The following is a 24,098-nucleotide window of genomic DNA, read 5'->3' as shown; positions in this document are numbered from 1 at the left end:
TCCAACGCAAATGAACATATCAGCTTTATTTCAGACCAAAAGTGCTGTAGATTAAAAAACAATTTATAAAAGTGTTACCTCAACCAGCTTCACCTCACAGTAGACTACCAGCATCTCAGATGTTACACTTGGACATTACCGTAACACACCTCCCAACTCCTCAGGCGACAATGACTGCGCTGTCAGCACTGTCTGCGCAAGGTCAAAGGTCATTAGGTTATTTGCAATACTTTGTTCTGAAACCTGATTTTGTTTACATAATCACAGTCACACGTTAAAATGACAACAAAACCACTCGTACACCAGTTTACTTGTTTTTTTCCCTCTAAGCTTCTTGAGGCACCCAATATTAGCCGTCTTCAAGAGTCAGCGTGTGTGCACCATGAAGTCGACGTAAACAGAATAGCTTTACGGTCCCAGTGTGCGGCTTTAAGGACATGGACAGATGAGAGCCAAACCCACAGCCCATTACATCAGTCAGGCAAGGTAGTGGTACGGTAAAACAAAGCCCCTCCACGCGCGGTGTTACAGCAAACCCCAGGATATGATCTCCCAGTACCACACTGAGAGGGGGACCCTCATCCTTGCATCGTCTCCGCTTACTTCACACGATCATACCTGAAATATCACACATCGTCATACCTGTCTTAACAGTGTGTAAACATATTCCCACCTGTGTGGCATCAGTCAGTCTTTCCGCTTGTGTTCTGCCTGCCGGCAACATAGTTTTGTGTGTGTGTGTGTGTGTGTTTGGGGTTTTTTAAACAGGTTCATAGACGTCCAGTGTTCGTCTGTCTCTCAGAGGCTCGGAGTCTGTCCCTCTCCGTGCTGAGGTGGGCGATAGCGGAGCGGATGGCGCCACTCTGGGGGTCCGCGGGCTCCCGTTGCACATAGCGGCTGAAGTGGTGGATACTACGGCTCAGGAGGGAGCCTGGCCTGTGCCGCCCGCCCCCCAAGCGAAGCAAGCGCTCTGCTGCCAGGGCCAGATTCTTATCCCAGTTGGCTGGATAGTCAGCTTGGGCATCCACAATTTGACAATAAAGCTGTCAATCCAAAAATATATAAATAAATAAATAGATAAACAGTTATTTTGTATTGAGAAACAATATTTAAGCTGGAGTCTACTAAGCAGAAGTGGGAAGTGTAAGGCAACACCAACAATGGCAAACTGAAGTGACCAAAAAACTTACCAGCCGTATGAGATACACAATCCTGCGCTACACAACTATATGGAAACTCGTACCTTTATTGCATAGCAGTAACACACACATTACATCAATGCTTTTGTTTCATTTGTTTTTCTGGGTAGAACTAAAGCAAAACCTGTGCAAAAAGCAATCTATGTTCCACAGGAGCATTTGCTACAACTTCGATCAGGGTCTCTGCTGTCTTATTTACCCTAATCAATTCATTTCTCTAACATCGACGGCCAGAGCTGGTTTGTCATCTACTAAATTTGAAAATATGCATAATGCCACGCAAAATGTTTAATTTTGAGGCAGCTACTGACAAGAGTAGCTGTGAAAACCGCAAAAGCTAGCTGTCTGGCGTGTTCCGCCTTCTCGACGTGGTCGCATACGGCCCCTATCCAGAGCAAAATGCCACACGTGCATGTGCGACTATCGCGCCCATTTTGCCAGCTTTAATAGCACGAATCACCTCACAAATATGATCTTTTTTGTGGCTTGTGCAAAACCCTCTCAACATGCCCATGCATGCCATTTCGGAGGACAGATGTGGTCACATTGCAGACAAGTACAAGACACTTGCATTAATGAACGTGAACCGTCAAGATCCGATCTGAGCAAAAAACTCCGAACTGAACAATGCGGCTAGTAATGTGAACGCAGCCTTAAAGACTAGCAGAGTTTTACGAATTGTCTGTGTCCCTGCCAGGGGTGGCACCGGATTAGATTTTCTCACTTAAAAATATTTATCACTGGAATAGCAGAATTAAAATTGGGGGATGGGATATAATTGCTTACTTACTAATGATCTTTTATCAAAGACAGTACACCAGTCAGAATTCCTCATCAAATCATTAACAAACAAACAACCACTGGATGTGTAATGGCCTAAAGCGCCCGGGAGCACCGATTCTCACTCACGTCATAGGAGAGCTCGTAGAGGCGAGTCTGGCCGCTACCCTCCAGTCTCTCCGCGAGGTCAAAGAGGAAAAATGGCATTTTCATCCTGTAACACGTCCAGAAGAGATGGAATTCTAGCTCCAGTGGAAAAGGGGACCGCCAATTACACGAACACAGGGGGACATTCTGCATACGCGGGCCCACGGAAAGATAAGACACTGGCGAGGACCGAGAGCTTTACCTGGCTTGCCACATCTCCTCGTTGGCCACACGCTCCCACGAGCCAAGCGGGAAACTACCAGGGGGAAAACACAAAGACCACAGGAGTGTTTTTAGTGAAGCATGTCCAAGAGCCAGTGTTTCAGCTGCAGCCAGTGTTTAAGCTGTGTTAATGCTTGTGCATGGTTCTAGCTTCTGTTTTGTTTTTGGCTTAACATATCACTTTACATCACTCCTTGACGCCATTTCTGAAAGGCGGTATGTCAACGAATAAGCATGGTATTTTAAATGCACCGGACATGCCGACAGTATCATGCATTTTCCTGTTGGAGAACAGGACCAGCCCAGGCAGCCCTCCAGAAGCTGACGTCCTTAGCATCCCCAAACACACGCGACAGCTGATCGCCGGCGTTCGCGATCTTCAGAAGCGCCGCGTGACCCACATATTTCTGCCTTCCTCCCGTTCCGTCTCATCGCACATCGCCACGCGGCCTCCCCTTCAAAGGAATATTTTAGCGCGCGACTCTCCCGCTAATATTTGGCTGGCGGGCAGGGCCGGACACGCTCGTAGCGGCCGAGAGGAGAGTAATGTCACACCATTCAAGCCCGATTAGCGCGCTGAATGCCGGGCTGGCGCGCGGAGGCGCGGCGCCCGCGACTAGAACTAATTTCACTTTATGCGCACGCATTGACACGCCGCAGTTTAGAAAGTCATTAGGGTGCGGTCGGCGGACTAATAACGACTTTGATGCTGGAGCGGCGGGGCTGCGGATGAGTGGACTTCAGGAGCAGGCGCGTGGAGAAAAGTTGGACGGCGGCGCTTGAAGCGGGAGGGAGCGACGAGGTGCACGTCGGTTTGGGGTTTTTTTGTTTTGTTTTGTTTTTTTAAAATGCATTTCGAGACGACGTCCATGAGTCATTGTTCAAGTCAAACATATTTGCGAAGTCGAAAAAACGTGTCCTTGGTGTCACATATGCCTGTAGTCTCCGTGCACGGAAGAGCACGCACGCTCGAACGATCCATGGGCACTTTATAATCACTTGATTGATCACAACCGGGCACTTGGTCCTTTTAAAACGCTCCTGTTCCAGCACTGCCCCCGTGCCTCTGACAGGGCTCCGTCTTACGCTACCACTCTCACCCAATCATGTGGGAGCATAAGGATAACTACCATGGAGACAACAGAGCACGTCTGCGCTCGGGACAGCAGCGTCTGCTTAATACTATAAACGTGTAGCTCATCTGTGAACGCGAATGGTGTGGGCAGATGGGCTGGTGTGTGGGTTCATAGGTAGAGTAGCAGGTGGTGTGGGTGCTGCGCTACCTGTCGTGGGGCTGCCTCCAGTTGTACAGGCGCTGCGTGCTCCGTGCCCACTCCTCGGGGTGCAAGCGGCGCGTAACTGGCACCAGCTGCTCACAGACCCCCCATGGCCAGCGGGAGAAAGTCCTCTCCCAGCTCGGGTCCCCTTCCGACAAACCAATACACGCGAACACGGGCCTACTACACACACACACACACGCAGCAACGGTAAGCTTCAGTTGTGCAAGGGGCACGTGACTGTGTTACAGGCTTTGTTATTCGAATGCTGTGGGATTTGCTTCTGGTGAACGCCCAGAAAACGCAACCCATGTGGAAAGAAGGCCTTTAAAATCAAGACTGCTTTTGTTAGCAGAGTTCAGATAATCTTGTAATGAGACTTCTGCATCTAGAGTCAGCTGCTGTTGATAATGCAGGGTAGAACAAGGTATCCTGTTACCCACTTGCACTTATACAGACTGGCCACTCTATTAAGTACACTGATCTTACAGGTAGATTTACAGATAGTAGACCGACTGTAAATGTAACATTACAGACAGTAGGCCATCTATAAATGGACCTACAAGATTATCGACAGTATTTACAGTAGCCAATATATAAATTCATCTAGAAGATTACAGACAGTAGGCCATCTGTAAATGCACCTACAGGTTTACAGACTACAATAGCCCATGTGTAGTCATACACAATTTGTCACTTCAGCTAAGTGATCTGGTACAATTTCACTGTAAAACAATTTGTTTTGTAAAAGCAGACACTCTAAAGGGAAAAACACACTGAGTACTCAGAACCTGCACAGTTTGCCAGCCAGCCTCTAACCCACCCATCGTTAGTCCGTTTCAGACCACAGGACTATGGCTGAATGGCTCTCGCTTGGGTTGAGGACCTGCTCACACCAGTGACACTTCCGTGGGGGACGGCGTAGCTGCTGTGATGGTGCGAGTGTGTTGCTGGGAGTTTTCCACGTTAGTGTCACTGCTGGCTTCAAAGTGTTTCTTTCACCCGAAAAATATCCAGTCAGCATTAGACCTCGAGTGAGCAGACCGTTGGAAATGAATTAGAGGTTGGCTAACACAAACTGCGCGTGGTGACAGAATGACTATAGGCTATAAACAACTAGGCAACTGTAGACCTGCACGGCGTTCTGCATTTCTAATAAATATTCACATACATGGTGTTTATCAAAACAATCAGCAAGCCTTCTCTCCTATATACAGTTATTCCAAGACAAATCACATTATAACTCCACTGTTTTCAGCACTACTCTGGCCCAGCTTCCACATGGATTTCCTCAGGAGGCATTTCAGGCCTTTATGTTTAGAGTGCAACTCCACTCTTTTGCTTGAGTGTGTTACAGAGGATTAAGGAACTGAGGACAAACTATTTCGCACAGGCCCACATGCAAGAACACAATGAACACAAGAACCAAATTTCAAAATGTAATAGCCAAGGAAGACTGGGCACTGAGAAGCACTAGGCACATAGTTACATACTTAAAATCATACCAAAAAAATTGAGAAATATATTAAATCGTCTTAAATCAGTTTGCAAGGACTTAGCCAGATGCACCTGTTAACACTCTGAAGCCTTGTGTACCAAGCCTAGGGCCGTTCCTCTAGACACAGACAATGCCGCTGTCGGTGGGGAGTCTCCCTTGGAAACCCTCTTCAGTTCAGGACTAGACTTAATCTGCGCCGTCAAAACTAGCTCTCAGCGTCTGTGTCCCTCATGCTTGTCTCTTCTCCCTCCTTGGCCTTTGCAGTGAGCCTGCAGCACGCTGGGCCCCAAGGCCAGCGCCTCTGCCTCCCCAACTCAGCGCTGCAGGGCTTTGGCAGGGAAATACTGCCGCCTGGTGGAGGGAGGCAGCGTAAACCCCGGAGTCTTCCTTTGCCATCCTCTCCCACTGTGCTGCGCAGCGTGCAGCCTGATGTGGAAGGGATGGCAGAAGGGCTGGAGAGGTTCTGAGCTGCTCTAGCTAGCAGAAACGGCGGAGAAGTGTGTGGGTGGGGTTTTTTAGGCGAGCTGCATTGTAGGGGTTTGCGAAAGGGTCACTCAGAGTGTGTGCATGTTCCGTTAGGCTCACTGGGTGTTGTGCTGGAGAAAGCGCTCGATGGTGAAACCGTCGCTGTCTTCGGCAGGATCCAGGTTCCAGAGACGCCCGGGGAAGTTCACGCCAGGAAGGTGGCGCCGAAGTTTAGCCACGTACCAGCCGTACGTCATCATCTGAGTGTCGACAGCGAATAAAATCAGACACGTGGAGATGAAGAAATCCTAAAGGAACAGCATGGACGTGGCGGGGCTGGAGGTCATGTGGCTGGCGTTGGACGGGTGTGGGAGTGAGTGTGGACAGGTGTAGTGGGGCGTGGAGGGGCGTAGACGAGCATGGAGGGGCGTGGAGGGGTGTGAAGTGGCGTAGCGTGGAGGGGCGTGGACAGACTCACCTCCTGGTCAACAAGGCTCAGGTCAGGCCGCAGGGCCTGGCAGTAGTGCAGGTAGCGGAGGGTGTTGCCAGGGAGATCCCCCCGCGTCAACACCAGAGAGTCCTCTGGGAATGAGAGCGCGACCTCACGTGCGAACTTCTCCACAACATCATTACTGCTCTGATCACATTCTCTGGAAACACACACACACACTTAACAGTGCTGAAGCATTAACAGATGCAGTAAGAGGACTTGCGAGCACTCTAAAAATAGCCTCTTAACTGCATGGTGCTGACGCCACTGGTGTACTGAAACACACCAACGTGCATCACTCAAGTTCAAGCGTTAATTTTTGCAAACTTGCACCGTGTGAGGAGTCATGACAACAGTAACCATGTATATAATGGAGATGGAGATAAAAGTGTTGGGAAGGATGGAGGATGGAGGTGGCACTATCTCATCTCCAGCTACTCGCCTGTCAGCTCTGCTCGCCCTCCAAGCCGCGCAGGGAGGCGGGGAGGCTGCGATTCTCCCGCCATTGACACGGCGGAACGTCTCGCCTCTGTAATCGCCCCATGTCAGGTGCGATGAGCACGAGCGAGCCGCCCCGTTCTCCTGAAGGGCTGATCAAAGCGAGGAGGGGAAAGAAAGAAAGAAAGAAAAAACGCACACGGCGCTAATCTACGCGACTGCCGCGGCCGGGACGCAGAGAGGCGCCGCCTTAATCCGCGCAGCTGGCGCGGACAGGGCGGCTAATCAGGTAGGGGGGGTTGGTTGGGCGGAGGAGAGCCCATCAGGTTTGATGTGTGATGGGGCGCGGACGCGTTGCGGAACACGCGGTGAGGGACCAGGCAGTGCCAGGGCTAGTGAAGGCGACAGAGGGACGCGAGGGATCATGTTTCAGGATCTTCTGAAAATCACAGCACCTGAAAAGAACGCACACCTGTGGTTGGAGTGGATCATGTGTGAGAGCAGCCCAGCAGTAAGGAGCCAGGCCCCTGCAGTCCACACAGCACCCCCCGCCAGACGCCGCTGCAACCAGCTCACACTCCAACCGAGCCCGACCCCAGCCAGGACACACATCCCCGCATCAGCCTGCAGCCAGAACCGCTCCACCTGCACATGCAGACATACACATGAACTCTTTCACACATACACACACACACACACACACACACACAAGCATACACTCATGCACATGCACACGCACGCATGCACGCATGCACACACACATATACACACACACAGACACAAACAGTACCCACATATGTGTGTGGACCCATGTGCGCATGCGCGTGCACACTCGCAAGCGCGCACAATCACACACACACACAGATTTATGTTAGATGCTGCAAATAAAAGCAGCAGTAAATGAGGCGGAGCCTGGGTGTGAAGCTCATTCATGTGGCGCTGATATCACAGGCACTTTACAAACTCCCAGCCTGGGCGTAGCTGAAACGAATCATCCGTTTGTTACAGAGGCACTTTGAAATTGAAATCGGGGCTCACCACTCCAAGCAGCAGGGGTGTCTCAATGTCCAGGTTGGCTCTCCAGGCAAAGAACACAGAGTACAGACTCACCATGACCGCTATCAGCCACACTAAGGAACAGCGCCTCCTGTGGGTTGAACACAGGCAGCAGCAGAAGGGCTGTGATGTTTTTAAACGTGACACAAAACCCAGCACCACTCACTTCTGCCTTGACTCCATTTTAAACACCTAAAACGCCTAATCAAACTGTGGATGTGAGTATGAACGTACAGAACATGAGGAAGCCCCCGTGTTTGCTCCCACCGCGATGTGTGTGCGGTACTTCCATGTGTATGGTCAGTCCTACCTTTTCCAGGAAGCTTGTAGCAGGGCCACCCCTGCTAACGCCAGCACAGGCAGTGACAGGTCAGCTACACAGTGATTCAAATGAGCTCTGGAAAACGACACAACAGGCACTTACCAACACACTCTGTACTTGAGCAGGTGATCAAATAGATGTATAAACAGGTGCCCGTTTAATGGGCGTTACAGTGCTGTGGGTCCGTAGGGGCGTATGCAGATGAACATTCCAACATTTGAGGGGCCCTAATCAGTGTTCCGCCACTTCTGTCTCCAGTCTCCAGTCACTGGGTAGTTCTGCAGGTGCTCTAATACCATCTCTTTTCCTGACAGCTTATTTAGGCAACAGGAGAGTGTGTGTGTGCGCGCATGTGTGTGAGAGAGACTGTGTCAGCTCCTCGTGGCAGGTTTACACACTGAGTGTGGCATGCTTGTCATGTACCCTCTCTCTCGCTCCCCTACAGCACGGTTGTCCATCACCGTGTGGTAAGCAACAGTAGGGGGTGATGGGAAAGAGACGTGGATGAGTGATGGGTAGCAGAGTGTCTAAAGATAAGCTCTTCCTCTCTTCAGTAAACACAAGGACAGTGAGGAAGAGAAAGGGGGAGGGAGAGAGAGCGAGAGAGAGAGAGAGAGAGAGAGAAAGAGAGAGAGAGGGAGGGAGAGAACGCAAATACACGATTAGAGTGGGTCATGGAGCGTCTCCAGATCTGCTGGTACATTGCACAGGCTGTCATCAGAGTAGCCTGTCACGCTCGCAGTGCCAGCGATTATTTCAAACGCGAATGTGGAAATAAATACTGCAGCCAGATCCGGCCTCGGGGGCCAGTGCCTGCCAGGCAGGTGCTGCGCCGCTGTGACAGAGGTGAAGTCAGAGGAAGAACAAAGGCGGCACGCTGAGTGGGTGCTCGCGCCCTGCCAGCCTCCGTCGCTCGCATCCAAACAGCATCTACACACATCACAAGCGAGAGGGATCTCCCACTTAACCGAGGGCTGAGACCATGACTTTTAACACGTTGGTCTGCGCGTAATGGGCCAGCGTACTGAAGTAACCATGGTGACAGTTTTGTTGGGGTGTCTTGCTGGCCGGGGACCTGCGGCTCACATACTCACTGCAGCATGTGCGCCATGGAAACGCCCGCCTCTGACTTTGCCTGCAGTCCCAGAGAAACGCAAGACAGGTGTAAGTGCACAAAAGCAGGAAAACTCTCAGGACACACACACGCGTTCATAAGAGGAGGGGGGGGCATACCAGGCTGAAGGTGCCGTACTCGGCCCGGAGCAGGTGTGTGAGCAGGCCGGCCAGGGTGGTCTGGTCGCCCCAGCTCCAGCGGGCCATGTTCACATACGAGGAGACGGGCAGGTAGAGGTAGGGCAAGAACCCGGCCGAAAACCACAGCCCCAGACCAAACACGTCCCACACGCTCAGCACCTGCCACCAGGACGTGAGTGACACAAAGTGAGAACTTTCCCAGCCAGCTCGTTCAGAAGCTCCACTGTTGCATTCAAATGTGGAACGGTGTTCAGAGATCTCGTTATAACTCACACTAAATACAGAAATAAAATTGCAGTCCAGGATGAGTTGAGCGGCCCCCACCAAGCAGTTTCCTTAAGAACACTGCAGATTGGCAGTGGGTCTGGTAATCTACGGAGCAGCCTGCCAGCCTCTAAACACTCCCAGTCATCACAGCAGAGCCGTTGCTATTCCTGGCCAATAGGGCGCTTAGCTGGTGTGCAAAATAATTTCATTTCAAGGCTGTCTAAGTTGTGAATAAGGGTTGAACAATTAAATACGTTTGCTTCTGTTGAGCCATTTTCTTTCTAAATTTTTGTCTAGGATGAGATATACACCATGTCTAATGTCTCTGTACAGAGGTGCAAAATAATGGTGGTTTTATGAGGGTAATATGGAGAATATGCTTTATGAGGAAATCGTGTACCTTGTGGCCCATGAAATGAACTCTTCAACCCTGCACACAGCCCTGGGCTGCAGAACCGCGCAGTGGTGTGTGTGTCTCTCGGTACTCACGCTGGGAGCTGAGAGCTGGAGCAGAGCCCAGGGAACGATGACGAGCACGTACACGACCAGAGTGTGCTGGTTACACAGGCCCAGGCCACAGCACAGCGCCCCCCACTGGGCCAACTGGAGATACGCACAAGGAAGAGAACACGAATGAGTGTGTGTCGCGCACGACCCAACAAACGAACAGTGCGCTGCTGAGAAGTGACAGGGACTTGGTGCGTGTGTGTGTGTGTGTGTGTGTGTGTGTGTGTGTGTGTGTGTGTTTACCTTTCTCTTATGAGCCACACTCTCTGCATTATGGACGCAGGCCGAAAGGGCAAAGAGAAGCCCCACAAACAGGTTGTTGAGGGAGAAGACCTCGGCCACCAGTGACCACTTCCACACCAGCCTGGACGCGGCGAAGCTCCCCCCAGCCAGCACAGCTCCAGGGCCGGGCCCCGCCACTCTGCGGACGAGAGCAGCCACGGCTCTGAGCCCTCACCTGAGCCACGGCCACAGTGCCGACTCCTGTCCGGGATTAACGCTGAGCCTCTGTTTCACTGCAGCTAATAAACAAAAGCTACACATCCTTAATCCCCATGGATTATAGTCTCTGACTTCCACAGTACATGACAGTAATGGAGAGAGGTTACTTTAGCAACACTGCCAGTGCCGTGAGAAGAAGCACTCACTGGTACGATGCTTACCAGCCTGCCTCAAGTTCATATCATGCCAGATATTAAAGAAAATGAAAATGGGAAGAGCATACAAAAGTGCACGCCACGTTAGATGAGGGTCTGACAAGACAGCGCTTCAGTATTCAGTCGGAGTCCGTCTGCTGTGTGGACCGGCCACATGGTGGGGGTTTACCCAGAGTCACTGCTCCAGCAGCCTTCACTAACAGGCCACTGGGACCGATGTCCCGCCGGAGCATCTACCCGCGGCCTGCAGCAGCCAGCCGCAAAGGTCGCATAAGGTTAGCGTTTGGTTACATATGTCAGTGGAAAATGCTTTTTGACAAACTGCATCTCTACTGAGTAAATGAAATACTTCGCACTTCAAGGCTAGTGAGAGGTGGCTGTTAGATGTGCCAAAAATAGCTCTGCTCTGTCGGAGTCAAAATTAGTCCCAGGTTACGCAAGTGTTATGGAAATATCAGACTCAAACAATCCTCCACACGTCCAGCAACTCCCCCATTCTCATCCTTTACTCCTCTTCCTCTTCCTCTTTCTTTAACAGAACACCTGTCACACATAACACCGGCACAGATAGGCTGTTACTCCTTATTTAAAAACAGGCATAAGCACGAATGAGAAACGCACACCGCCCCACCCATCTCTTTAACAGGAAGTGAGGCAAACTTGTGCTAAGCTGTCATGTGATAAGACCCACCGCTTATTAGAACGGCACGCAGGGCGGGCCGGCGACAGGAGGCAACGTGGAGAACAGCCCCCTCGAAAATCTCAACGTCCACGGGGGTAAAGGCAGCCAAGAAGAGACCAGAGTGGATATAAACGAAGTGCAGGGAGGGAGGGAGGGAGGGAGAGAGAGAGAGAGAGAGAGAGAGAAAGTTGAGACTGATGTTTGGGAGAGAGCTGTAGAGAGCTATCAGAGGGGGTAAAAAAAAAAAAAAAAAAAACCCAGAAAAACTCAGCCCAGTCTAACACATTGGCTTGGAAATTTTTAGCGGCCTTGACAATTAAGGGGAGGGGGTGTGGGGTAGTCAGGCGGTATGGCCCTCTCCTCATTGTAGCGAGTGGCTTAGAGTCCTCATCAGCCTATCAGCTAAGTGACAGGCGGAGAGCTGCTCTATTCAGCGGCGCAGATACACGCCGCGGGCCAAGCGGCTGCCAGGTCCCTCCTGACCCCGCAATCCCGCGCCGCTGACAGCTTCAAGCTCCATGGCAAATTAGGCGCTCTCACATTACAATCGCACGAGACAGATTCCATTAACGGTATCTGAAATTGAGTAGAGAGCAGGGCCCCCGCCTTATCAGACCTGACTCGCAAACAGCGCCGCCGCCGCCGCTGTGGTCGCCGCCGCTCGCTCGCACGCTTAATCACCAGCCATGATACCATTTAGACGTTTTCCAGCGCCGTTCTGCCTGCTGCTGTGATAGTCAGCCACAAAAGGGCCTGATGAGACTTTAGGGGAACGGGAACAATGGAGCTTTCACAGGGAAGGCAAACTAAGTCGGGGAAAAAAGGGAGAGGAGAGGAGGGGAGAGGGGAGGAGAGGAGAGGAGGGGAGAGGAGGGGAGAGGAGAGGAGGGGAGAGGGGAGGAGAGGAGAGAGGAGGGTGAAAGAAAGAAGGAGGGGAACTCCAGCTCAGACTACTTCACCCTCAAACCCCCCCCATACACCCCCCCACAAACACACACACTCACTTATTTTCATACTCCTTGCTGTCTTTCCTTTTCTCTTCCTGTCTCAGACGACAGAGAATTTCTGTGTATGTAACAGCGCATGTTGCTTGAACTAATGGCTTGTCAAAGTACTGGGTGTAGGGAGAGTATGCGGTGACATCAGGCACTTGAGAGAAGGAGGAGTGAGCAGAAACCATTTTGGTTAAGGTATGGACCCTCTCCTCTCTCCACCACCATCCACCCTCAATTCTACCCCCCCTGTGTGACAATTAACCCCCCGCGCACGCGCCAGGCAGGGGGCCCAGGGTGGGGTGCTGGGGTGGTTGTGCAATGCAGAGGCAGGGGTCCCCAGTGGGAGCCATCGCACGCGGCCTCGCTCAGCTCCCGCCTCGGAGTCGCTGTGCCTCTGAAGCCGCTCCGCATCTCTTCGCTTCCCACTGTCAGTCTGTCGGAGGGAAGGGGTCTGACACGCTGGCTGTTACACGGCTCTCACTCTCCACACGTGCAGGACCACCCCTGTCTCTGTCATGCTGCCTCTCCCCTCCCTCCCTCCGCTCTCTGATAACGGAGAGCGAGTGACGTTCGAGTACAGCATCAGAGGCGTGTTTGCTCTTATCGGTCGGAGCTGCGCTGTTCTTGCAGCGTGTGATCACACAACCCCTCTCCCTACGCGCCTCGGCTGCTCGGCTGTGGAAAGTGGATGCAAAAAGAAGCTCTGGCTGGCACAGACAGAGGCAGCTCTGCTCACACACGAGTGCACCAACTCTCTCTGCACACACGCGAGTGCACCGGCTCTCTTTGCACACATACTAGTGCACCAGCTCTCCCTGCACACATACTAGTGCACCAGCTCTCCCTGCACACATACTAGTGCACCAGCTCTCCCTGCACACATACTAGTGCATCAGCTCTCTGCACACATACTAGTGCACCAGCTCTCTGCACACATACTAGTGCACCAGCTCTCTGCACACATACTAGTGCATCAGCTCTCCCTGCACACATACTAGTGCATCAGCTCTCTGCACACATACTAGTGCATCAGCTCTCCCTGCACACATACTCTGACCATCAGCATGGGCGGTGAGGGACAGCTCAGGTTGAGGAAGCCATTAGCTCTCAAAACATAGAGTTTACTGGTAAGTTTTTAACTAAGGACAGTACACATCACTGGAGTACTCAGTGTAAACTTCATTAAGCAGCTACAAATTCAAAGGGGAAAACATTTTTTCTAAAAATAAAAAAAAATCTCTATGTCTAACAAAGTAGATGTTTTGTGTAAAATTTACTCTAAAAACTCCCAAAGGCTCCCACACGGCATAAATTCCTAATGAACAACACAATCAGATCTTCTGTCTTTCAGGCGTAGGAACACAGGTAACCAGTGCTGTAAGTACACTTGCAATTAAGCTTATAGTTAAACAATACTTTTATGATAAAAGTTTTACACGTGTTAAATACTGGGGTTTTTATGCTTTCCACTGAACACGGGATAAAGCGCTGAGCTCTGTAGAAGCCTAAGGGAGGAAATATTTGCACAGGATCTTAACTGTAGAAACTAGTATGCTTGTTTTGGAAAACCACTGCAATTTTCCTTTTAATACATATTTATACATTGGTGAATTTCTGAACATCTTGAGATGCTCTCAACAAATTCCCTGCTCAAATATATGAAGTGATTTGAAGCATTTAAGAATCTAAGCACAAAATAAAGTAAGTACTAAAAGTACAAACAAATATTAGAATAAGAGTCATAAGAGTTTAGAGGCAAAACAAGCTGCTACGTTTTTGCTACAATTTCTTTTCACTTTCAAAAATTTCGAGAAATGTTTAAAAGTTTAAGAATTTAGGACTGAACATGTTCATGAGAACAATATCACCAGACTGGATGTTCATTTTCAAATATGCATGTGTGCACAACAGAAAACGTATCTGTGTAAAATCACGCTAACAACAGTTATGATGACCTCTGTCATTTTCCATCCCTGGTGTATAGGATTTGAGCGCTCCGTGTGCAGCGCTGGGCCTTATCTGAAACGGTTCTGTAAGACCCGCCGGAGCCGGGCCTACAAGGCAGGACCGCGAGGACGCACAAAGGCTGTGGGCGAGGTCGGCGCGCACAGGCTCCGGCAGCATGGCGCCGAGCGTTCTGCACGGTGTGCGCTAAAAAACTAATCACTCGCCTAACAATACAGCCAGCCACACAATTTCACTCCCAATGCCATCTGTAATCCCCTAACTACTCCCAACGTGTGGACAAACACACTCATAATAGAAAATCAAAATATGGATGTCATTCAGCCCATTTTTTTTCCACCGTCATTACTGCAACAAAGTCATTAGCTGTCTGCGGTGCTGTATTACGCACAAGCCTATAGACAGTATTAATTCGGAGTGTATGGTAATAGGCAGACGTTGATCCTCTACTTGCTATTAGGAAGTGCCTGTGGAGACTGAGGAATATAATGTGAGGGTAGTGCTGACATCCAGTGTGGCAGACACAATCTTGGGCCTCCAGGCAAGGAGAAATTAAAGTAATAGCGTAATACTGTAAAATAACTAAGTTTCCCCCCATTCAGAATGGGGTAATGAGGGTAAGACATCTTCATTAAACATCTGTTAAAAATGTATTACTGTGCGTGATAAATGGAGCATTGGTCATGCTGGGCGTGGCCATTCACTGCTGGAGGACTGGCAGGGTGGCATCACAGAGGTGCTCGCGCTACACACCCAGGCCACAGATTATGGTAGGAAGACGCTACACTTAAGAGACAAAAACAGACTCCCGGTTGGATGCTTTCAATCCATTGTTTTGTTTACAGGCCAAGAAGTGGTGGCATTCCAAAGTAAACGCCGCTGGTATCGCCCACCAGCAAACACATGGCCCCAAACCAAATCAGATATTATGCTGATAGATGGAGACATATGTTCTTTAGATCTAAAGCTGCCAAGAGCTGTCCTTCCTGGGACGGTACTGTACCTGACAATAGAGGTGTGAGGGAGGAAATGGCCAAGGGAAACAGGAGTCCTCGCTCCTAGACACACACACACACACACGCACACACACACACATATATACACACACACACGCACACACACACACGCGCGCACACAGATACACACACACACGCACACAGATACACACACACACAAATACACACACGCACACAGATACACACACACACGCACACACACACACGCACACACACACACACACACAGCTACACGCACACACACAGATACACGCACACACACACACACACGCACACACACAGATACACACGCACGCACACACACAGATACACACGCACGCACACACACAGATACACACACACACACGCACGCACACACGCGCACACACACATGCGCACGCACACACGCGCACACACACACACGCAGACACACAGATACACACACACGCGCACGCACACACGCGCACACGCGCACGCACACACGCGCACACACAGATACGCACACACAGATACGCACACACGCAAGCACAGACACACGCACAGACACACGCACAGACACACACACGCACGCACAGACACACACACACACAAAAGCACGCACAGGCACACACACACACACACACACACACACAGAGTCAAAACATTTCTAACATGCGCTTGATTTGCTCAGGCTCCCATTGGTGCCCCTCAACCTGAACACCCCCACACCTGAAATATCCCTGCGAAGCTGCCGCCGAAGAGGGGCGTCAAGGGGCAGGGGAGGAGGGAGGGCGCCTACGCCAAGGAAGGTGCGCTCGCAGCCATATGGTGAAGCCCTCTTCGAAGAACAGAGGCCCAGAGAGCCAGGTGAGCTCTGGAGCCCGGCCAGCTGTAAAATCAGCTGGCACACGCAGCGCTGGGCCCACCTGCTCTTGGCTGGGGCGCGTGCCCTCGCAGGTGCAGCGGAGATGGGCGAGGCGAGGAGAGGATGGGTGGAGTCCTTTTTAGGACCACCTGGCTCCTACTCTTATGTAACTGAGATCTTGGCATCTCGTGGAAAACACTGAATGATGGCTGCTTATCGTCCGCAATAGGTACCGGCGATCCGGATGCTGCGCTCGGTTTGGAATTACACAAAGGCTTTCGGGTATGCTAAATCGTCTGTGGAAATATTTCAAGTGAGCTTACCAGGTTGAGTAAGTCTCCAAAACACAGTATATCAGCTGGTTCATTATTTTATCTGTAATCAGCAACTTTGTGGAAGTCTCACTCTGCTAGTTGTTTCAGAATCAAGACAGTTGGAATAAACTAAATAATTGCTTTTAGTAGGTTCAAGAATAATTCATATGCTGTAGGAGGTCACAATTTTTTAAGACTGAAATAAATCATACGTATATACATTTCCTGCTGTTTCAAATGAAATCAACAATTGCCATCATTACTGAGGCTTCCCGGCCATCATCACCCACTCATCAGCACCAGTGTGGGAGCGTAAGTGCAACTTGGCTTCCAAATCCATGAGCTTTAGAAAAGTGTTCTGTAATTGAGAAATCAAAGGGATGCTGAGTGCTGGCTCTGAGATGCAGGGAAGCGCGTGTGTGAAAAGAACACACACACACACACACACACACACACGCACGCACACACACACACACATCCACACACACACACACACACACACACACATACCTCATTTCACTTGGAACATCAAAGAGTCTTGATACTGAGGATCATGCAAACGTTTGTGTTTTTACTGTTCATTTGAATATTTAAATAATGGAGAGGAAATTTGCTTTGTGTGCCACTAAAAGCCTACAAAACCAAAATAAATAAATGAAAATAAGTATAAAAATAAAAAAGTGTAAAAAGGACTGCCTACTTTAAACTACAGATTATATAATCAACTAGTTTCAACTACAGATTATATCATCCTAAATTTCATATATATATATATATATATATATATATATATAGACACACACACACACACACACACAACATTAGTGAGTGAGTGTTGAAGGGCCGCAGTGCCAGGGTGGCAGTGTGGGTTCAGGTCTGCCCGGTAGTGCCCCGCTGGGCGTGGTATGCCACTTCAGAGCTCCTGCTGGGCATGGACCAAACACCTGAGGACCCCAATGCCAACCCAGAAGGGCGTCCCAGAATGTGCCGGAAGCTCTGAAGCCCCGAAATGCCCCCCCAAGTCATGGCATCTTGCGCCTGCCAGATCGAGCTCTTGGGCCAGCAGACGGAGCACAGGGCCAAAACCACAGCCTTGGCCCAGACAGGTAGCCATCACGCCCCGCTGCAACTGGACTTCAGATTAATTATAAACTCGCACTTAACAGAGAGCTTTTGGTTTGGAACATGCATACATGAAGAGTGTGTAGGTGTGTGTGTGTTTAAGTCTGAGAGAGACAGAGAGAGAGAGAGAGAGAAAGACAAAAAGAAAGAGAAGGAGAGAGAGACTGTGTGAGAATGCGTGTGTGTATGACTACTCAGATCGTACCCATTACCCGGGGTGGGGGGAGGTGGAGACATAGGCTATGAGAAATGACTTTTTAGTCTCTCTAATCCAAAATTGGATCTTAATCCACATGGGATTAAGAAGAGGGGCTGCAGTTTACATGTAGCCGCAGGCCAAATCTTTGGTCAGCCTCGCAATCCTCACTGAAGTGAGTTATTGATGTCGTTCTGGGGGTCCCAGGCAGCGCTTCCGTTTGTTAACATGCACGCGTGTCCATGTGTCATGATCCGGACTGCGTCGCAATACCGCACTGACAGCCGGGGGGCGGGGCTCAGGATAGATGCAGTTTGACAACTTGCTCCATAGCAATTAGAGTTACGTTACGAGCCACGTTTCTTTGGTGATTACTGGTCCTGTACTGGATGGCGCTTAGTGCTTTTTACTGAGACTAATAATGATAGAGCAGCTCTGATAGACAGCTCTGGTTCTAGGTAAATACTTTGCTAGCTAACACAGAGGCTCTAGTTTGATATATGACAATACAATGACGATACACTGCATGTGTTCACTCTCTTCATGGATACCCTTCTGGGTTGCGTAAAGGTTTGGATGGACAGACACAGCTGGGCTGCTGTATTTGGGCGGGTTCAGCTGCTCGGTGCCTTGGAGATGTGTGGGTGGAGGTTTCTACCTGCAGACGGTGTAGCAGAGGGCCCCGCTGGCCACGCCGCCCAGCAGGGCGCACAGCACAGCCACGCTGTGTGCTGGAGAAGTGGCAGGAAGCAGGTGCAGCACCAGGGAGGCCAGCATGGTGAAGAGAGGGTAGCCTGGAGGGTGCGCCACCTGTTGGGGGGGGGGGGACACATTCAGAAGTCAGAGGCATTAGCTGAGAGAACTGCACAGAGCCAAATCTAGAAGAGACGAGATATAACAGCCCACCTTCCAGTTCTCAACTCAAGGGCGTCCCACCCCCCAGGCCCCGTTTCACAAGTTCCATTCTCTATATCACTTGCACGCGCGCACACACACACACACACACACACACACACACGCACACACACACTTGTCCTCCTCTTTCCCTCCCGATCACCCTCCAAAACCCTGATCTCCTGTCTCCTTGCCTTCCCAGCAATTAGGCACTAAGTCCCCTCAGGAGCGATAAGGGACTGAGCTATTAAAGGCTGTCTCACTCCTACTGGCCCGATAACACACACAGTCACGGCTGAGAAATGCCGCATACTCTACAGCAAGGGGATGTCTGAGACCAGCGAGAGGGAGAGAGAGAGAGAAGGAGAAAGGGAGACGAAAGGAGAGCGAGAGAGACAAGAGGCAGAGAGGAGAAAGAGAGAGTGCTGCCTGATGATATAGGGTACCCTCAGGAAAAGAGGATGTGCTAGAGAGAGTTCAAGATGGCAGCCAGGAGGCCAGTCAAACGTGTCCTCTGTGCTATCGAATGACCACAACTCACACTGCTCGGTTTAAGACAACATTTGTGGTCTGAGAGAGGGAAGAGTGTAGAACATCAGAGACGGTGAGAAAGGCGTGAAAAAGACGGGGGGGGGGGGGGGGGTGGGGGGGGCGCAGAAAAGAGGACAGAAGAAATAGAGACAGTATGGCAAACAGATGGTAGGGTTACGAAGGGCACCGTGTAGTGCCAACAAGGTGAGGTGTGTGTACGTGCGTGCGTGCATGGGTGTGTGTGTGTGTGTGTGGGCCAGTGTGTGTGTGCACGCCTTCATGCATGTTTGTGTGTGGCTAGCAGGAATGCTTCCATTTGTGCCATGCAGATATATGATGTCACGCAGGCACGCGTGTTGCGAGAGCATGCTGAAGGAGGAGAGGTGTTACTGCGTGTGTGTGTGTGTGTGTGTGTGTGTGTGTGTGTGTGTGTGTGTGTGTGTGCGCGTGTGTGTGTGGCACACTGCAGACGTGCAGAACACACAGCTCGAGAGTATGGTGGGAAGCAGCAGCAGGGAGCTTAAGGCAGAATAGATCCAGGGCTCCAGGGAGCGGGAGGGGAGGGCCAGCGCCCTTCTGCCCAGAGAGACCTCTCCAGCCCTGGGGAGAGCCAGCAGGCAAGCAGGCCACACGGACAGAGGGAGGGATTACTGGCATACTGACACTGCCACAGTCTCCCTAAAAGGATCATGGTGGCGTAATAAACTTTATTAAATAATAAAACTTATTATAACTGTTAACCCGATTTAGTTCATTCTTTGCAGCTTACACACGCACACACACACACATACAAAAAGAAGAGGAGTTGAGTATAATAAGCCTTATACCGTACATAAGGCAAAGCTTACAAAAGCCATCTCCTTAGCATTCAGTCTAATTGGATTTGAAGAACAGGGTTGCAAATTATAGCATTCTCTAGTCCTAACTTAGTCAAAGAGGTGCATAGAAAGGGTGAAGAAAAACCTGTAGCCTTAAAGTAAATTAATCAGCTTCTTTCCCCCAATACGTAATTAAACTTCCTTAATGCTTATAAGAGTTAATGAGTGAATTGATTAAACAATGCAGCTAATGCTTACCCCCAGCTCACAAGCAGCGGTGATCAGCTCTCCTGTGGTAGAAAAACAGAGAGGGAAATTAATGTAAACCCAATAATTATTATTAAGAGACAAGTCCGCTCCCGAAAGTTTTCCCAAATCAAATACTTGCTCTGGGGTTTTGCATTAATTTGCCCGGATCAAAACCTGCAAATCTTCCCAGTGTGACAATTCCTAAGTGACACGCGCATTCTTTTCCATCGCATGCTGCTCCCCCGATCCCCATGTGCATGTATAAACACACACACACACTCTTTCCATACTCTGCAGTCTGAGGCAAAATGTTACCAAATGCTCACACACGCTTGCACACTCCCTCCCTCGCGCACACACACAATCTCTCCTCTCTCTCTCTGTCACACACACACACACACACACACACAGTTTCTCAAAAAACAAAGAATATCGCCATGCACAGAACAACTATGCAAAGTCATGCGGAGTACACGTGCATCTACACACTCTCCTAGCCACACACACGGCGTACGAGTGCACCTGTACACAGGGGCATTCTAACACCTGCAAGATGCCCTGCTCTAATCTCTCTGCTCCTCCTTTGACCTTTTCTGCTCATCTGTCTCTAAGGGACACACCACACACTCCCGTATATGCACGGCAACATGCAGGCGCCGCTAAAGCGAGGGCCTTGCGAGGGTGCAGGACAGGACCGCTAAACGAGCACCGCTGAACAGGACCCGATTAATGGCTCACCGCAGCACGCCCTATACATCTGCCCTTTGTGTTTGGCAGGTTCACCTGCCACACTCTTCTTGACAGATGAACTTGTTAGCTGTTTGGCAAAGGCTAGTCGTGCGGCCGAAAGCTGCTAATTAACAGCGTGAACTGTGGCATCTTTTGGAGGGAGCAGGTGGTGTGTTTATGTAAAGGGATGTGGCCGAGCATCACTCCTCAAGACGAAGTCTGCGTGTGTGTAGTCAGAGAAAGCCCCAGCAAACCCGGCTATACAGTTGGTAATAAGACTTTATTAAAGCACACCACCAGGAAAGCAGCATATTGTGGTAAACTGCAGTTATGAGAATATGTTTGAGTGAATTTGGATATATTTAATGCATTACCTATCATGGAGAGTTATTAGGGTGAGAAATATTTAAGTAAACCCAAATTCAATTTATAATGAAATTACTACCAGTCCAAAACACAAAAATAAAGCAAAGGGCACCAAAATTCCAAGAAAGTGTCTGTTTATGCAAAAGAAACAAAATGTAAAATGAAACTAAAGCCACAATCCACAGTTTCTCATCAAATAAACATTTTTCACTTAAACTGCTCTCACAAGGCTCCTGCACTAAAGGGTCTCTCTATCTGTAAACAAAGGCTAACTTAAAATGTGGTAAAAATCTGAGAAATGTTGTCTGATGCAACACTGCCTAACCACTGGAAAATCCTATAAACTCTGTTCACTGATGCAACCCTACGTTTTCGGTGCATCACTTAATTCTGAAATCGTTAGCTGGCATTTCCAGCACTTCACTGGCGGTTGTCTGGTTTGTTGTCACGTTGGAACTCCTCTATCTGTGCATGCACACCCCTCCCTCTACAGTACTCTGATTTTCTTTGCTTTCCCTGTTCTATCTAGAAGAGCCACGAAAACACACACCACACACACACGCACACACACAGCAAGGTCAGGCCCACTACTCCCCAAAGCATGCGGTTCTCCCTTTAATGGAATTCCGGCAGGTCACGTGCACGGACAGATGAAGTGATCTGGCGGTCGTGGCCGATGCCGTGGAGGGCAGGATGGCGGGTCTGGTCGCAGGGGAGTTGGTCCTAAAAAAAGCAAAGGTGCCAGGAAGGCAGGGTAGCAGTGGAGGGAGCTGAGCGTCTGTGTGATAGCGCAGCAGTGGGCGCGCACAGCAGTCTTCCTCGCCAGTAATCCCCGTCATTTCCACACTCCCGTTCCTAGACAACAGCGGTCCCGCGGGGCGCCCACCGCTCAGTCCCTCAGGGCTGCAGCACACCTAAAGAGATTAGGGCTGCGAGACGGAGACCTGGAGAGCCTCTGCCATGCGCTGAGCCTCCTCCATCACACTGCCATCCGGCACCGACGCCAGAGCACCGTGCACAGAGGGCCACTCTACACACAAACACCAGCATGTGTGCGCAGACACACATCCCTCCAAAAAACCCTTGCATACTAGCATCCATCCCTCCAATGGATTTGCTGGAGGGAAAAAGCTAACAGGACAGTTTTTTAGCCACTCGGATGCCTACCCTCTTATTGTTGACCCAGCTTGCTGAAAAGGAGATTTAAAATAACATTTTTCAAAAGCATGGTACGGGCATATTGCTTGGTTCGGTGTGTTTACACTAAGCCAATACACAAAACTGTGGTCAGTTAAATACATGGGGGCTGTAACCTGCTGTGAACTATACTCAAAAATGGCCTTCCACTGGCTGTGTGACTCTGTAATGCTTCATCGGCACGGCAGAATGGTGGGTTCAAAGAACACGGAGGGGGTCACTGAAATGCTATGAAACCGCCCTGTGAGGCAAAGAAATGAATTAAATTACTTAAAGGGCCCACATCACACAAAATTTGTGGTACAGAATGATCTAGGCTGGCTGACAGGTTGTGTCTGTGTAGCACAGCCTAGGGAGCTGTAACTTTATAACCTAACGATTTATGTTATGATCAATCTGATCTTTTAGACATAAATAATACTCAAGACCTAAAGGAGGTTTAATATGTTATCGTTTGAGCTGGCAGGCATTCTGACCCGAAGCAAACGAACTTACTCACTGAATGAAAGTCGGGCATCAGTCGACCTTTGTGCACTGTATGATTATGTACCAGAACGCAAACAAGGACAAGCAAAGGTACGGCAGCGCTAGGCTGGGGGTCAGATACTGGATACAGGCGGCGGGTTTGCCCCAGCACACGCAAACATGCTGTGGTGTCTGCAGGCAATCACACACCCAGCGCACGTGTGACGGCTCCAGCCTACCGGAGTCTCCGCCGGGTGCGGTCCGCTGAACACGGGGGACGTACAGTGCCGTCACACACGCGACTGTTGCTCCGGTCAGAGTCCACGACAGCCGGTCCGGCGGCGGCTCACGCGACTGCTCGACTCCTTTTGTCGCTTTATAATCTAATGCAGTATGACGTGGTAACGGCTCGCGCCCCATGCTCGCTTGCTATCTGGCTACTCCTGTATGGCTTCAAACAAGGCTCTGTGCAGCAGAATATCTAATAAATATGTAGATATATGTTGGCATAGATATATGGAAGGTAATGGCAAGAAACGCTCCTGCTGGTTCGACCACAATTCTGGATAGCTTAGCTTAGCTTATCTTAGCCTATTTTAGCTAGCATCCAGATAGCTTTGCAACAAGACTCAAAAGCGCAGTTAAACACTCGTGCGTTTCATTAAAATAGTCATATTCGCGCTAGCTATGCCATTTATTCTCTCCAGATTAGTGTTTGGCGCAGTTAAACTGTTTTCACTGCGCTTTCAGCGACTAGTCCGCTAACATCTCGACGTTTGTGCCATTATTCCCTTCCTGCTTCCACTGGGTCCGAAGTAGACGACGCCTAGAGGACGTACGGTTGCTAGGTGATAGCGTTGCGTAGAGGACGTACGGTTGCTACGTGATAGTGTTGCGTAGAGGACGTACGTCGCTAGGTGATAGCGTTGCGTAGAAGACGTACGTTGCTAGGTGATAGTCCCAAAACGAGACTCCGTTTCAACACTTTATACTTCTAGAATCTCAACGTGAAGCCGCGAAAGACATTCAGTTTGTTTTGATAGTAGTTCAGTTACAAAGGCATTTTGCTCCAAATGTTACAAACGCATTTTACACCTAATGTTACAAAGGCATTTTACACTTAACCTTACAAAGGCATTTTACACCTAATGTTACAAA

At 50.0% G+C, this 24,098-nt stretch overlaps 1 protein-coding gene across 2 annotated transcripts; it reads right to left on the bottom strand.

The window, feature by feature from the left end:
- Positions 1-23,747, bottom strand: tmem260 (transmembrane protein 260). Of its 2 annotated transcripts, none has more exons than XM_035532980.1 (16): positions 23,180-23,747; positions 20,193-20,224; positions 18,350-18,501; positions 10,166-10,343; positions 9,905-10,018; positions 9,128-9,307; positions 8,989-9,029; positions 7,883-7,969; positions 7,555-7,663; positions 6,989-7,188; positions 6,067-6,238; positions 5,709-5,848; positions 3,632-3,808; positions 2,329-2,382; positions 2,109-2,193; positions 1-1,043 (listed from the first exon to the last, which is right to left on the bottom strand). In XM_035532980.1, the coding sequence occupies exons 1-16, from the start codon at positions 23,358-23,360 to the stop codon at positions 771-773; spliced, it is 2,175 nt and encodes a 724-aa protein (XP_035388873.1). In that variant the 5' UTR covers positions 23,361-23,747; the 3' UTR covers positions 1-770. The 2 variants fall into 2 exon arrangements, with proteins under 2 accessions (XP_035388873.1, XP_026875416.2); XM_027019615.2 differs by having other exon boundaries at positions 6,989-7,161.
- Positions 23,748-24,098: the final 351 nt, after the last annotated feature.

This window comes from Electrophorus electricus, chromosome 13, assembly GCF_013358815.1.
Source record: "Electrophorus electricus isolate fEleEle1 chromosome 13, fEleEle1.pri, whole genome shotgun sequence".
Classification (NCBI taxonomy): Eukaryota; Metazoa; Chordata; class Actinopteri; order Gymnotiformes; family Gymnotidae; genus Electrophorus; species Electrophorus electricus.
Note: the sequence above shows the minus strand (reverse complement) of the source record. Positions and strands in the feature narration are given on the sequence as shown.

Excerpts from the sequence above, each read along its gene's own strand:
- tmem260 (XM_035532980.1), bottom strand. The coding sequence starts at position 23,360 with ATGGGGCGCGAGCCGTTACCACGTCATACTGCATTAGATTATAAAGCG. Across the intron at positions 9,308-9,904 it reads TCCAGCTCTCAGCTCCCAGC|GTGCTGAGCGTGTGGGACGT; the intron begins GTGAGTACCGAG and ends TCCTGGTGGCAG. Across the intron at positions 7,970-8,988 it reads TCCATGGCGCACATGCTGCA|AGCTCATTTGAATCACTGTG; the intron begins GTGAGTATGTGA and ends GTCGTTTTCCAG.